General features: G+C 40.1%; 1 protein-coding gene across 2 annotated transcripts in view; it reads right to left on the minus strand.

The window, feature by feature from the left end:
• cdh23 (cadherin-related 23) overlaps window positions 1–14,890 on the minus strand; it is a 688,999-nt gene that overhangs the window by 54,643 nt on the left and 619,466 nt on the right. For both annotated transcript variants that reach the window (XM_064931960.1, XM_064931959.1), the window contains one exon: window positions 6,779–7,003. In XM_064931960.1, the coding sequence (XP_064788032.1) occupies window positions 6,779–7,003 (225 nt within the window). The remainder of the gene's footprint in view (window positions 1–6,778; window positions 7,004–14,890) is intronic.

The raw sequence follows: 14,890 nt of genomic DNA on the forward strand, positions 1-14,890 counted from the left end.
CTGTGTCTTCCATGACGTGCCTAGGAGGGGTGCGTCACTTGAGTGGGTTGAGTCACTGACGTGATCTTCCTGTATGAGTTGGCGCCCCCCCCCCTGGGTTGTGCCGTGGCGGAGATCTTTGAGCTATACTCGGCCTTGTCTCAGGATGGTAAGTTGGTGGTTGAAGATATCCCTCTAGTGGTGTGGGGGCTGTGCTTTGGCAAAGTGGGTGGGGTTATATCCTGCCTGTTTGGCCCTGTCCGGGTGTATCATCGGATGGGGCCACAGTGTCTCCTGACCCCTCCTGTCTCAGCCTCCAGTATTTATGCTGCAGTAGTTTATTTGTCGGGGGGCTAGGGGTCTGTTATATCTGGATTACTTCTCCTGTCTTATCCGGTGTCCTGAGTGAATTTAAGTATGCTCTCTTTCTTTCTCTCTCTCAGAGGACCTGAGCCCTAGGACCATGCCCAGGACTACCTGGCATGATGACTCCTTGCTGTCCCCAGTCCACCTGGCCGTGCTGCTGCTCCAGTTTCAACTGTTCTGCCTTCAGCTATGGAACCCTGCTACCTGTCCCAGACCTGCTGTTTTCAACTCTCTAGAGACAGCAGGAGTGGTAGAGATACTCTTAATGATCGGCTATGAAAAGCCAACGGACATTTACTCCCGAGGTGCTGACTTGTTGCACCCTCGACAACTACTGTGATTATTATTATTTATGAATATTTGAACATCTTAGCCATGTTCTGTTATAATCTCTACCCGGCACAGCCAGAAGAGGACTGGCCACCCCTCATAGCCTGGTTCCTCTCTAGGTTTTGGCCTTTCTAGGGAGTTTTTCCTAGCCACCGTGCTTCTATACCTGCATTGCTTGCTGTTTGGGGTTTTAGGCTGGGTTTCTGTACAGCACTTTGAGATATCAGCTGATGTAAGAAGGGCTATATTTGATTTGATAAACATGTCTTGCATCTCCGGGCTTTCACTTTGGAACATCTACATTTAAAAAAGTCTAATAAATCTATTTAATATAACCAACACCATCATAATAAATCCATTATTTATTTCAGGCAGCTTTAAAGAAACATTATATAAAGAAAATGTAACCAATTTCAGAAGAATAGAATAGCATTTTCTGAGTGGTCCTTATGTTTGGCCTTGATCTGGCTATGACATATGGCTGTGGGCTACACTAGTTAATTTAGTAGGCAAGATTTGCCATTTCCGTGGCATTATTTTAAATTATTTTTTAGTAGAATAAAAAACATGAGCTGTCCCACACCCAGATAAATTAGTTTGCGTAGAATTGCTGACTAACTGGGAATAAACCATAAACTATCAAAATAGAAAGAGTCGAACACTCCATATAAAAACTCCCAGTAATTTATTGGGTATTTACCAATGTGTTGGCATCACTGTGCTTTCTTCACAGGGATGCCGAAACATTGGCAAATAGCCAATAAATTACTGGGAGTTTAAATTATTTATAGTAACAACAATACAATTGAACATACAGTAGCTGAATAAAATAGAAAGGATATTTTTCCCAAACGTTTTCCAGAGGGAGTGCGCACATGCGGCTATCGTTTTGAGCGGTTAATAACGTGATAATTTGAAACAGGTCCTACTTTAAGCTTAATTTAGAATTATTTATGCAATGTTAGTTGTGATTACACACCTTATGCTATATGTTTTGATTTGTAATACATTCTAAGGCTGTATGATGCAACTAATGAGGATCTGAAAAAAGTTGCATGAAGGGCATGCTCTGCTTCTTGATCATGCTGCACATACTTCATCAGTCTCTCATTCACAATTTGTCAAGCACTTGATAATATTCTCATCCATCAGACTATTAAAGATAGGGCTGTCTGCTGCCCCCTTTGGAGTAATTGCGTGCCCATATTAAACAGAAAAAAAATCTTTCAAAAATTGCTAATATATGCATATAAAAAATATTATTGAATAGAAAACACTAAACACTATTTAAAAAATAATAAAAAATCTATTAAAAATGGAACTAAAAGTTTTACTGTGAACGTTTCATTTTAAGTTTCTAAAACCGTTGAAATTATGTCTGTATGTAAAGCAGAACTCTCAGGGCAGTCATTCTCCCAAACTCTCTCTTGTCATCATAAAAGTTGGCCCAACTTTGACGTCATCGACCCCACCCTTCCCAAGCGCCTACAGACCTGGGAACAGTTTCTATGTCTTCAGCGCGATGTCTGCTTTCAATGGGGCTTCTCATTGTGGGAATAGCGCGCTCACGAGAGTTTTGGCGGCCCGAAACCTTTCGGTCACGCGAAAAAAAAAGGTTACATTCATGCGCGCTCTCCTCCGGTGCTCTCTCTTTTCCTAGACTAATTAAACGACGCGTGTGTTTCTGTTCGTCCTGAGAATTGTTGTGCACCTTTATAACATGCTAAAGCTTGGTTATGAACATAGTTTGACAAGTTTAGTCGACATATAATATGTAAATTCAACGTTTTGGTGCGCATCCACTTGACTTTTGGCTGCATTTCAACCGAAATATGCCGTGTTTGATAACCGAAAGACACAGACTTCACAACTAAACGATGTTTTTGGTGACTATAATTCCTTCCAGGTCTTCTGATGGAAGAACAGCAAAGGTAAGGGAATATTTATGTGTCAAATTTGGGTTTCTGTGGACTCCAAGATAGAGGAGCCATCATGCTAATTTCTGAGCGCCGACTCATATTATAGCCTAGTGAACGAATTCTGTAACGTTAAAAATAAATGTAACACAGCGATTGCATTTAGAAGAAGTGTATCTTTCTATATATATGTAGAACAAGCATATTTAGTTAAAGGTTATGATGTGTATTGCTTGTTATCTGACGTTATCTGCCGGAGCTATCGTCATTTCTCCGGACATTTGAGTAGCATTTTTTGAACAATGCGTAATTGTAAACAAGAGATTTATGGATATATATAGCATATTATTGAAAAAAACATAAATGTACTGTGTAACATGTTATATTACTGTCATCTGATGAAGATTTCAAAAGGTTAGTGATTTATTTTTCTTTTAATCCTGCGTTTGTTGATTGCATATTTTGTTCAACTTGGCTATGCAAATTAGCTGTGTCTTCGGTGGTGGTCTGACATAAATATGTGCTATGTTTTCGCCGTAAAACATTTTAGAAATCTGACTTGCTGGGTAGATAAACAAGGTGTTTATCTTTCATTTAAGCTATTGAACTTGTTAATGTGTGGAGGTTAAATATTTTTAAGAATATTTTTTGCGTTCCATGCGCCACATTCCAGCTGAGGGTGTTAGGGAAAGTTCCCAAATGGGGATCAACATCCACAACAGGCTAAATGACATATACTAATATACAGTGCCTTGCGAAAGTATTCGGCCCCCACTTTGCGACCTTTTGCCACATTTCAGGCTTCAAACATAAAGATATAAAACTGTATTTTTTGTGAAGAATCAACAAGTGGGACACAATCATGAAGTGGAACGACATTTATTGGATATTTCAAACTTTTTTTAACAAACTAAAAACTGAAATTGGGCGTGCAAAATTATTCAGCCCCTTTACTTTCAGTGCAGCAAACTCTCTCCAGAAGTTCAGTAAGGATCTTTGAATGATCCAATGTTGACCTAAATGACTAATGATGATAAATACAATCCACCTGTGTGTAATCAAGTCTCCGTATAAATGCACCTGCACTGTGATAGTCTCAGAGGTCCGTTAAAAGCGCAGAGAGCATCATGAAGAACAAGGAACACACCAGGCAGGTCTGAGATACTGTTGTGAAGAAATTTAAAGCCGGATTTAGATACAAAAAGATTTCCCAAGCTTTAAACATCCCAAGGAGCACTGTGCAAGCGATAATATTGAAATGGAAGGAGTATCAGACCACTGCAAATCTACCAAGACCTGGCCGTCCCTCTAAACTTTCAGCTCATACAAGGAGAAGACTGATCAGAGATGCAGCCAAGAGGCCCATGATCACTCTGGATGAACTGCAGAGATCTACAGCTGAGGTGGGAGACTCTGTCCATAGGACAACAATCAGTCGTATATTGCACAAATCTGGCCTTTATGGAAGAGTGGCAAGAAGAAAGCCATTTCTTAAAGATATCCATAAAAAGTGTCGTTTAAAGTTTGCCACAAGCCACCTGGGAGACACACCAAACATGTGGAAGAAGGTGCTCTGGTCAGATGAAACCAAAATGTAACTTTTTGGCAACAATGCAAAACGTTATGTTTGGCGTAAAAGCAACACAGCTCATCACCTTGAACACACCATCCCCACTGTCAAACATGGTGGTGGCAGCATCATGGTTTGGGCCTGCTTTTCTTCTGCAGGGACAGGGAAGATGGTTAAAATTGATGGGAAGATGGATGGAGCCAAATACAGGACCATTCTGGAAGAAAACCTGATGGAGTCTGCAAAAGACCTGAGACTGGGACGGAGATTTGTCTTCCAACAAGACAATGATCCAAAACATAAAGCAAAATCTACAATGGAATGGTTCAAAAATAAACATATCCAAGTGTTAGAATGGCCAAGTCAAAGTCCAGACCTGAATCCAATTGAGAATCTGTGGAAAGAACTGAAAACTGCTGTTCACAAATGCTCTCCATCCAACCTCACTGAGCTCGAGCTGTTTTGCAAGGAGGAATTGGAAAAAATTTCAGTCTCTCGATGTGCAAAACTGATAGACATACCCCAAGCGACTTACAGCTGTAATCACAGCAAAAGGTGGCGCTACAAAGTATTAACTTAAGGGGGCTGAATAATTTTGCACGCCCAATTTTTCAGTTTTTGATTTGTTAAAAAAGTTTGAAATATCCAATAATTGTCGTTCCACTTCATGATTGTCCCACTTGTTGTTGATTCTTCACAAAAAAATAGTTTTATATCTTTATGTTTGAAGCCTGAAATGTGGCAAAAGTTCGCAAAGTTCAAGGGGGCCGAATACTTTCGCAAGGCACTGTATGTGTCGAATAATTTTTAATTTAGAATGTCCTACAAAAAAAAATGTCATCCCTTGCCTGGTCTCGAATAGCGAATGGAGGAAACGCTTTGCTGAGGTTACATTTTTAATATAACAGGTATGATACACCGGATATAAAGCTTCATAATGTGCTTCATTTTAAGAATTGAGGGATAAAAATAGCAGCACGAGAAAGCTGGGATCCTCATTTAAATAGTGGTCAGTCAAAAGTCTGTTTTCACACGCGATTGCGCAATTGCTGGGCTTATATAAGAACGAGGCTCTGTACACTATGAGCTCTCCAACCCTGTTCCAGGGGTCCTACAGTAGGACTACAGGCTACACTTAGAGTTATTTGGCCACTTTAGTTGTGATACAAACCTTATCAAAACATATATGCCTATGGCCTAGGCTACGTGCGACTATGATTTGAAAAACTTGCAAAAAATGCATTCTCTGTTTCTTGCCTTAGACTGCACACGCTGGGCTTCACTCACAAGTTCTCAAATTATTCTTGCCTTTACATATACTAAATAATATATGTGTGAAATTTCTTTTGGTTTGGAATGGGCTATTATCATGCACCCTTTGGAACAGGGAAAAAAATAAGTAATCTGTATGCACTTGAGTAGCATATGGAGGACTCTTCTCCTGCGGTTAATTTTCATGCCAGCCAGGTAGTCTACTCCAGTTGTAAAGCAGAGCAATGTGTTTGATATAAAGATTGTTTACAAATAAATATAGTAGGCCAGGCCTAGCCAATAGAAAGCTTATGGAATCCTCTTTTTAATAGAGGCCATCAAAACACTGTTTTCTCACACAATTGCATAGCATAGCCTATATAAATGTTGCGCAACATGTCTAGTTACTGTGGCAGTAATATGGTCACGGTGGAGTTTTACAAGAGAGTGAGGACGGAGTTTTAGGAGCAGTGTGGGAACTCTGGCAAACAGGGACTCTTTTCTGAAGCAATTCCGGGGGTGTTTGAATTGGCTGCAGAGATGGGCTTCCAGTGAAAATCTGATGTACTTGTATATTGTAGAAGTAGTAGTACGATAAGAATAGATAACCTAATATCCAGGCTAGCAAATTAGTAGGCATAATACGTTTGATAAGTGTATGTTATTGTCTATTTCATATCACAAAAAAATAAATAATATTTGAAAGAAAGGAAATAATCTGCCTTTTTTGAGTGAGATTTGTGTGTTGCTGAGTTCTGAAAAAATGAAATATACTTATGTCACTGTGGGAGAGAGGGTAATGTATGACATTTACATTATGCCAGGATATGCTATTGTTAGCCATCAGGGATCCTAAGGGAGGGATCCTCTGGGAGGAAAAGAGACACAGTCTGGTACCAGGCACCATGACGGCCGTGAGTTGGGGAGCAGTGAGCACTGGGGTAGAGGTCAGATGAAGTGAGGAAGAACAGGTATTATTACAGTTCTGTCTAGCAACAGAGATGCATTGGCTGTTCAGATGTGTAGGAGGAGCATCAGGAGGAAGGGTTAAATATCAGTGCTTGTGTGAAATGTCATTGTCATTGTCTAATGCAGCTGTATTGATCCTCTGGGAAGAATTAAACTTCTTTATTAAGCTTTCATAGTGTCCGTTGAGTTTTTTACTCTGAGAATTAGAACCTAACCGTGTGCTACTTATAAGAAGATATTTGAAAATACTTTTGAATACACAGAAAATAATAAATATAATGACGTGTGTGTTCACATCTGTGTATGTGTATGCAAGTTTGGTGTGACTTTAGTTCGAATATACAGTAAGCTGTTGAAGACTACACAATGTGTGTGTGTGTGTGTGTGTGTGTTGTACCAGTAGAGGGGTCCTCCAGTCTGAGGTAGTCCCCTCGGGGCAAGTGTAGCAGCTGGTAGATGACCTGTCCATTAGGGCCTTTGTCTGGGTCCACGGCTGACACCGACAGCAGAGTGGTGCCTGGCTGAGCGCCTTCCAGAATCTTCTCTGAGAAGTTGGCAACTCCAAAGGGTCTGAACCGCGGGGCGTTGTCATTCACATCCAGCACGTTCACGGTCAGTCTCGCTGTCAAAGGTTGAGAGGCCATTGGGAGGGTTAGTATTGGGAAAAGACAGAGAAAATATTAGTCGATGTCCGAACCACCATAGAAATCTAATTAGCATAATACTAATTAAAAAAACATAAAAATCAGTCTGTTTAAGCTAGAGATTTGAGTTTTTTGCATGGGCTGCATCTCAAGTGGCAGAGCTCCAGCGGCTTTTTCCAGACTAGGAGACATCCCAAAAATCGGTCTTGTCACAGAAACGTCTGTGGCGTCCGAACAATTTGACAAACATACTAATATGAACCCTCTATGGAAAGATGACTCTCACAATAGTGTTCACTGTTTTTCTCTATGACTGAAGGTGGTAATGCCGATGTGCCAACTTCCGTCAGTAACGTCCGAATGGTTTGGGCTATACACTAACATGAAAGGTGAGACTCTCACGAACATACAGTACATGTTGGATGCTTTGTCTACGATTCTAAAAAGCCTCACAAGACTTGTCTGAAAGTAACCCGGTACCAGTTTAAAATAAGTACTGTACATGTGACCCGATTCAGGAAACTAGGCGTATGTCGCAAGTCACTACTTCACAGGAGATTCTTTTGAACGTAAAAAAAATATGTTTTATCAAAATGCATTTTTTGGCCTTCTCGAGCATGTGAACTTTCATGTGCCTTAATATCAAACTTGAATGTCATCTGTAAATACGAATACAATTGTTAAATTATCAGCGTAGTTGGTTTAGCCACAGAGAAAGCCAGCAACCTTCCCACTAGCCATGGTTGGCTGAGATAATGAGTGGGCTGGACATGCGGAGAGATGAGTTTGGATTGGTCTGCGGTGTTGCATCTACTGTCTATAAAATGAACTGCTCGTAATGTGTAGATAATCCTTTCTACTGCAGTTTTTTTTAAAGATATAACGTTACCATTGGAGAACTGCAAATATGTTGCTACTGCTCTCAATAACATTGCTGCCCTGAATTTATCAGGCGCTATCGACAAAGGTCAGTGGGAAAAAGTTGTGATGGACTACTTTCTGGATGACAATCGTGCCATGCAATGCTGATTCTCTCTCTCTCTCTGAAAATAACACATTTTGAAATCAGTGGAACACAACGGGCCAAACAAGGTGTCATATAAAAGGGGTTGCAGTCTGCCGTGAAGCATTCATCCATGTACACAGGTAAGAATCTAGCTACAGATTCAGATATAATACGTTTCTAATTTTGTCAGAAAGTTGTTTTCATTGCAAGCTAAAGTTAGCTGTTAACTCGCCACCTAGAGTTTGATGGCTGGCTTGCTTACTAACATTGAACCTAACATTATTTGGTTAACTTTAGCTTGCTATGACAATCGGTTTGTATTGCTAGTAATGTTATTATATGGATTGGGATTATAGCTAATGATAACATGACATGTCTAAACAAAAGACCCCAAGTTAAAGCTTGCTGTTAGCTAGCTAACATTAACTGAGGTTAGCTGGCTGGCTTGCTAGCTAACATTAACTTATGTGTATGAAGTGTGTGTAACGTTAGTGATGTTTTCTCAGAATGCCATTTTGCATTGTTAGTTGAGGCCTAATGATAGCTAGTTAGCTAGCAATCATTGAACCTATTGGTTAACTTTAGTTAACCAACTATGACAATCTGTTTGTATTGCTAGTTAAAGCTTGCTGTTATCCAGCCAGATGACATTATATGGCTGGCTAGCTACAGTAGCTAACATTACCTGTATCAACTTTGTGCAGTGATGTTATCTCAGAATGCCATTTAGCATCTATTGTATAATAATGCTAAAATATTTGTATCTGGAATTTGTCTTTCAGCATCAATCAGTAGAACATGCCTGACTCTAATCCATCAGTCATACAGTCATCAAAAAGAGAGCTGGCCCAAGCAAGCAAAAGCAGCAGCGCAGTCATCAACTACATGCACTATTTCTTCACCAACTACGGAGTGTTCACTCTGGTCTTTCTGAAGCGCTTCATGATGAGGCCAAAGCATATTTTTGTTGTACGTATTGTAGATTTTATTTATATTGACACTGTTTCTGATATTGCTACTATGCAAGTAACCATTTGGCTGTACCGTTTACACCTTCCGCCCAAAACCGTAAGGCTCTCCAGAGGGTAGTGACGCCTGTGCAAACGCATCACCGGGGGAAAACTACCTGCCCTCCAGGACACCTACACCACCCGATGTCACAGGAAGGCCAAAAGGATCATAAAGGACAACAAGCACCCGAGCCACTGCCTTTTCACCCCGCTATCATCCCAGAATGCAAGGTCAGTACAGGTGCATCAACGCTGGGACTGAGAGACTGAAAAACAGCTTCTATCTCAAGGCCATCAGACTGTTAAACAGCCATCACTAACATTGCATGGCTGCTGCCAACATACTGACTCAAAGCCACTTCAATAATGGAAAGATTGATGTAATAAATGTATCACTAGCCACTTTAAACAATGCCACTTCATATAATGTTCACATACCCTACATTACTCATCTCATATGTATATACTGTACTCTATACCATCCACTTCATCTTGCCTATGCCGTTCTATACCATCACTCATTCATATATATATATATAATATTTTTTTTTTTTAAATATATATATTTTTTTTTATGTACAAATTCTTATTCATTCCCTTACACTTGTGTGTATAAGGTAGTTGTTGTGAAATTGTTAGGTTAGATTACTCGTTGGATATTACTGCATTGTCGGAACTAGAAGCACAAGCATTTCGCTACACTCGCATTAACATCTGCTAACCATTTGTATGTGACAAATAAAATGTAATTTGATTTAGAGACCATGCACTTAGCAAGACTTAGCAAAATATTGATATGTGTTGCCGTAACCTGATTTTGTGACATACCACAACAATATTATGTAACCGTATTAAGTGTCCACCACATAAATATATGGAGCATGCATCTGTTTATGTATAGTACAGTGACTTGTAAAAGTATTCATCCCCCTTGGTGTTTTTCCTATTTTGTTGCATTACAACCTGTAACTTAAATTTATTTTTATTTGGATGTCATGTAATGGACATACACATCATAGTCCAAGTTTTGGAGAAGTACAGATCGGGGTTGAGTTATAAAAAAATATCCAAAGCTTTGATTATCCACTTTGATTATCCACAGTTATCTTTAGTATTTTCGTTGCCTTCTCTGTTTAAATGCCCTCCACGCCTGGTCTGTGAGTTTTGGTGGGTGGCCCTCTCTTGGCGTGTTTGTTATGGTGCCATATTCTTCCATATTCTACTTTTTTTAAATAATGGCCTGAAGGAGCTGAAAATCTCCACAGCGGAGATTGGAGTATCGGTCCACAGGACCACTTTAAGCCGTACACTCCACAGAGCTGGCCTTTATGGAAGAGTGGCCAGAAAAAAGAAGCCATGCTTAAAGAAAACATAAGCAAGCACATTTGGTGTTCATCAAAATGCATGTTGGAGACTCCCCAAACATATGGAAGAAGGTATTCTGGTCAGATGAGACTAAAATTGAGCTTTTTGACCATAATGGAAAACACTATGTCTGGCGCAAACCCAACACCTCTCATTACCCCGAGAACATCATCCCCACAGTGAAGCATGGTGGTGGCAGCATCATGCTGTGAGGATGTTTTTCATCGGCAGGGACTGGGAAACTGGTCAGAATTGAAGGAATGATGGATTGAGCTAAATACAGGTAAATTCTTGTGGGAATGACTCAATCCAACTGAGAATCTGTGGTATGACTTAAAGAGTGCTGTACACCAGCGGAACCCATCAAACTTGAAGGAGCTGGAGCAGTTTTGCTTTGAAGAATGGGAAAAAAAACCCAGTGTTGCTGAAATGATTTATACTTTTACTCAAGTATGACAATGTAGTACTTTTTCCACCACTGGATGTGGCTGGGGGTTATATGATTTATTTCCCATGACCCATCAATTTAGACAAGTGTGTCTGCGTGTCATCTAATATCTATAACATATTTTTATCGGGACACTTTCTGTTTACCTGGAATTGTTCCTCACTGTAGGCTACTACAACTTTTAGTTAATCTTTACTACACTACTCACTGTTTAGCACATGACCTCAAATGTGAATCCTTAAAGAGATGAGTGGGTGTGGACAATGCTGAAAGGGTGTAGACAAAGGAGAGCTCTCCAGTAGGTACCAAAACATTCAAAGGCCCTTTCTCAAAAGTGAGTTTAAAAGTTTAATCAACTTTCAAAGCAGAATTACTTTCCCATTGTTCCTCAAAAATGCAATGTATGATATACCATTTGTTAGCTCTGAGTCTCTACTATTATCCAACGTAAAAAAAAAAAGATTTTGCTACATAAGACCGATTTGAGCTTGTCAGTCACATATATGGAAATACTTTAGTACCAAAAAAGGGGTTAAACAAGGGTAAAAAACAACACTCCTGAGCATGCTTAAATCTCTCAGATACTTCAAAACATACTTCTAATCTATCTGTTTTTCATGTATGTTTCTACGGGCTAATAGCATTAAGGCCAAATTCAATGTTTCATCCATTTGTTTTTTACTTTATACCTAGAGGGGTCCTAAAATTAAAAATCAAATAGTTAAATGATTCTTGGTATGACTATGGCTGAGGCGGTCACAAAATGTTGTCAGCCGGTGATTGTCAAGCAAATAACTTTCGGTCTCACGGTAATTGACCGTTAATTGACGTAAACACATTTAGCATCTGGCTTCCACACATAGCCTACAAGCCACTGATGCAGACCTTTGGAACATATTAACTCAGCAAAAAAATAAACGTCCCTGTCTTTAATTGATAATTCGTAAAAATCCAAATAACTTCACAGATCTTAATTCTAAAGGGTTTAAACACTGTTTCCCATTGTCATGATGTTGGCCTGTTGGGGGAGTTTTATGACCCCCATAAATACCTTTCCTCTTTTCTCTCTCTCTACTTTTTAGAGTTGACTCTTATAAAGCCTTTGTAACATAGAGTCTGGTAACATAAAAAGGTGGGAAACTGAACCATATTTCGGTAATCCAACCAGTTGAAAATATGAGTTGGTACTTAATGAATATGATCCCAGATCATTTGTTGTCTGAGACATACATTACGACTAATGGACAGGATGACAAACTGTATCTTGGAAAGTCTACACATTCTAGTTATCAGATTCACATGGAATTGTTGTGCAATTTTAAATGTTTAAATATGAAACTATTTGAAAAGATTAAATGTAATTTTAGCTTCTAAAGGAGAGAATTGGTTGTCATAGAGTAAACTCTGCTCACTCAGAGGACCCGCCCAAGTGAACTATGAAACACGCCCTTCTCTTCACCACTATATAAACCCGTTGCCGAAAATTCTACTTTCTGTTCCGAGGACGTGAGGAGGACGGTCCTGCGTTAAAAGGGCTCAGATAATAACCTAACGAAATTAGCATCGTGTTCAATGTTAAGGTGACGATCGACACACTGAATGTCACGAATATTACCGAAGGTGACTCCCCTTCTTGTTCGGGTGGCGCTCGGCGGTCGTCGTCGCCAGTCTACTAGCTATCACCAATCCGTTGTTCTGTGTTCCTTTGGTTTTGTCTGATTGGTATCACCTGTTTCTTGTTTGGATGTTAGGGTGGGGTTATATATAGTTTGTTCAGCCGGCTTCTGTTTCGTGCGGGCTTGTTCGTCTGTTCTGTGCTTGAGTGTATTTTGTTTGTATTTTTGGGTTTCGCGCTGTCCGTTATTATTTCTGATCATTTGTTTTCCTATTTTTGTTCATGTTATTTTTCCTGGACATTAAAGCGTGTTTTTTCTCACATCTTTTGCTCTCTGCGCCTGACTCCACACCTCCTCACTCATTTGTCGTAACACTGAAAGGATTAATTTTGACTATACCAGCCAGAATATAGCACACGCTTAAAGTATGGCAACTTGGCATGAACTTTGAACTCTTATTCACTCCAGAATTGATACCTCCTAGCTGTTGAGTTAGCAGCAGCCGCTGTAAGCTTGTGCAAGGAAAGGACGGATGACGTATCCCATCTAACAAACACAACAATATTACAACGTATCCTGTTTCCCACCAGACATTCTTCAGAGGACAGGAGATCCTGCTGGACAACCCGGCCTTCCATCTACGACCAATCTACCGGAGCACAGCTCAAAGTAAATATTTATTGCATTTTCCTTTTTCAAATGGGCGATTATTTAGAATGCATAAGATACTGTATTTACGATAGCATAGCTGCCTACGGCCCGATAGAGACACAACATATTTTTGTTCCTCAGTCTTCCCGCTCTTTCATTCAAAACCCAACCCCCTTTCTTTGTGTAACCAGTCGTCATATCTGTTCCGCCCGCTAGGGATGTTTTCCTTTATGACATAATTTGTAATCAATGTATGACCCATTCTGTGTAGATGTAAATCAGATAACAACAACAACAACATCAACAACAACAACAGCCCGAGTTTACACCAGGAACGCACAATCACTCCATCAGTGCTCAGACTGTCCGCAATAGGCTGAGAGAGGCTAGACTGAGGGCTTGTAGGCCTGTTGTAAGGCAGGTCCTCACCAGACATCACTGGCAAGAACGTCACCTATGGGCACAAACCCACCGTCGCTGAACAAGACAGGACTGGCAAAAAGTGCTCTTCACTGACGAGTTGCGGTTTTGTCTCACCAGGGGTGATGGTCGGATTTGCGTTTATCGTCGAAAGAATAAGCGTTACACCGTACTCTGGAGTGGGATCGATTTGGAGGTGGAGGGTCCGTCATGGTCTGGGGAGGTGTGTCACAGCATCATCGGACTGAGCTTTTTGTCATTGCAGGCAATCTCAATGCTGTGCGTTACAGGGAAGACATACTCTTCCCTCATGTGGTACCCTTCCTGCAGGCTAATCCTTGCATGACAATGACACCAGCCATACTGCTCGTTCTGTAAGTGATTTCCTGCAAGACAGGAATGTCAGTGTTCTGCCATGGCCATCGAAGAGCCCGGATTTCAATCCCAGTGAGCACGTCTGGGACCTGTTGGATCGAAGGGTGAGGGCTAGGTCCATTCCCCCCAGAAATGTCCGGGAACATGCAGGTGCCTTGGTGGAAGAGTGGGGTAACATCTCACAGCAAGAACTGGTAAATGTGGTGCAGTCCATGAGGAGGAGATGCACTGCAGTACTTAATGCAGCTGGTGGCCACACCAGATACTGACTGTTACTTTTGATTTTGACCCCCACTTTGTTCAGGAACACATTATTCTATTTCTGTTGGTCACATGTCTGTGGAACTTGTTCAGTTTATGTCTCAGTTGTTGAATCTTGTTATGTTCATACAAATATTTACGCATGTTAAGGATGCTGAAAATAAATGCAGTTGACAGTGAGAGGATGTATCTTTTTTTGCTGAGTTTATATTTTAAAAAGTCTAATAAATCCATGTAATATAGCCAACACTTTCACAATAAATAAATGTTTTATTTTAGACAGGTCTACAGAAACATGATTAGAAGAAAATGTAGTCTATTTCAGAAGAACAGAATAGCAAACTGAGTTGTCCTTATGTTAGGTCATGATCTGGCTATGCCAAATGGCTGTGGGTTACACTAGTTCATTTAGCAGACAAGATGTGCTTAGAATACCGTGGCATTATTTTATAGTATGAATAATACAATTGAACAACGCTGAAAAAAATACAAGGTATATTTTCTCCAAACGATGAGTGAGTTCGCATATGCGGCTATTCTGTGTTGAGTGGATAACAAATAAATAAGAACTCCTATATGCTTAATTTAATGTTATTAATGTAACTTTAGTTGTTCGACAAACATTGGGCTACATGTTTTATAATACATTGTAAGTCTGCATGAGCTCTGCTTTGTTTTTTTGTGTGCAGGCTGTACACACGTTATCAGTCTCT

Source organism: Oncorhynchus masou, chromosome 23 (genome assembly GCF_036934945.1).
Source record: "Oncorhynchus masou masou isolate Uvic2021 chromosome 23, UVic_Omas_1.1, whole genome shotgun sequence".
NCBI classification, from domain to species: Eukaryota; Metazoa; Chordata; class Actinopteri; order Salmoniformes; family Salmonidae; genus Oncorhynchus; species Oncorhynchus masou.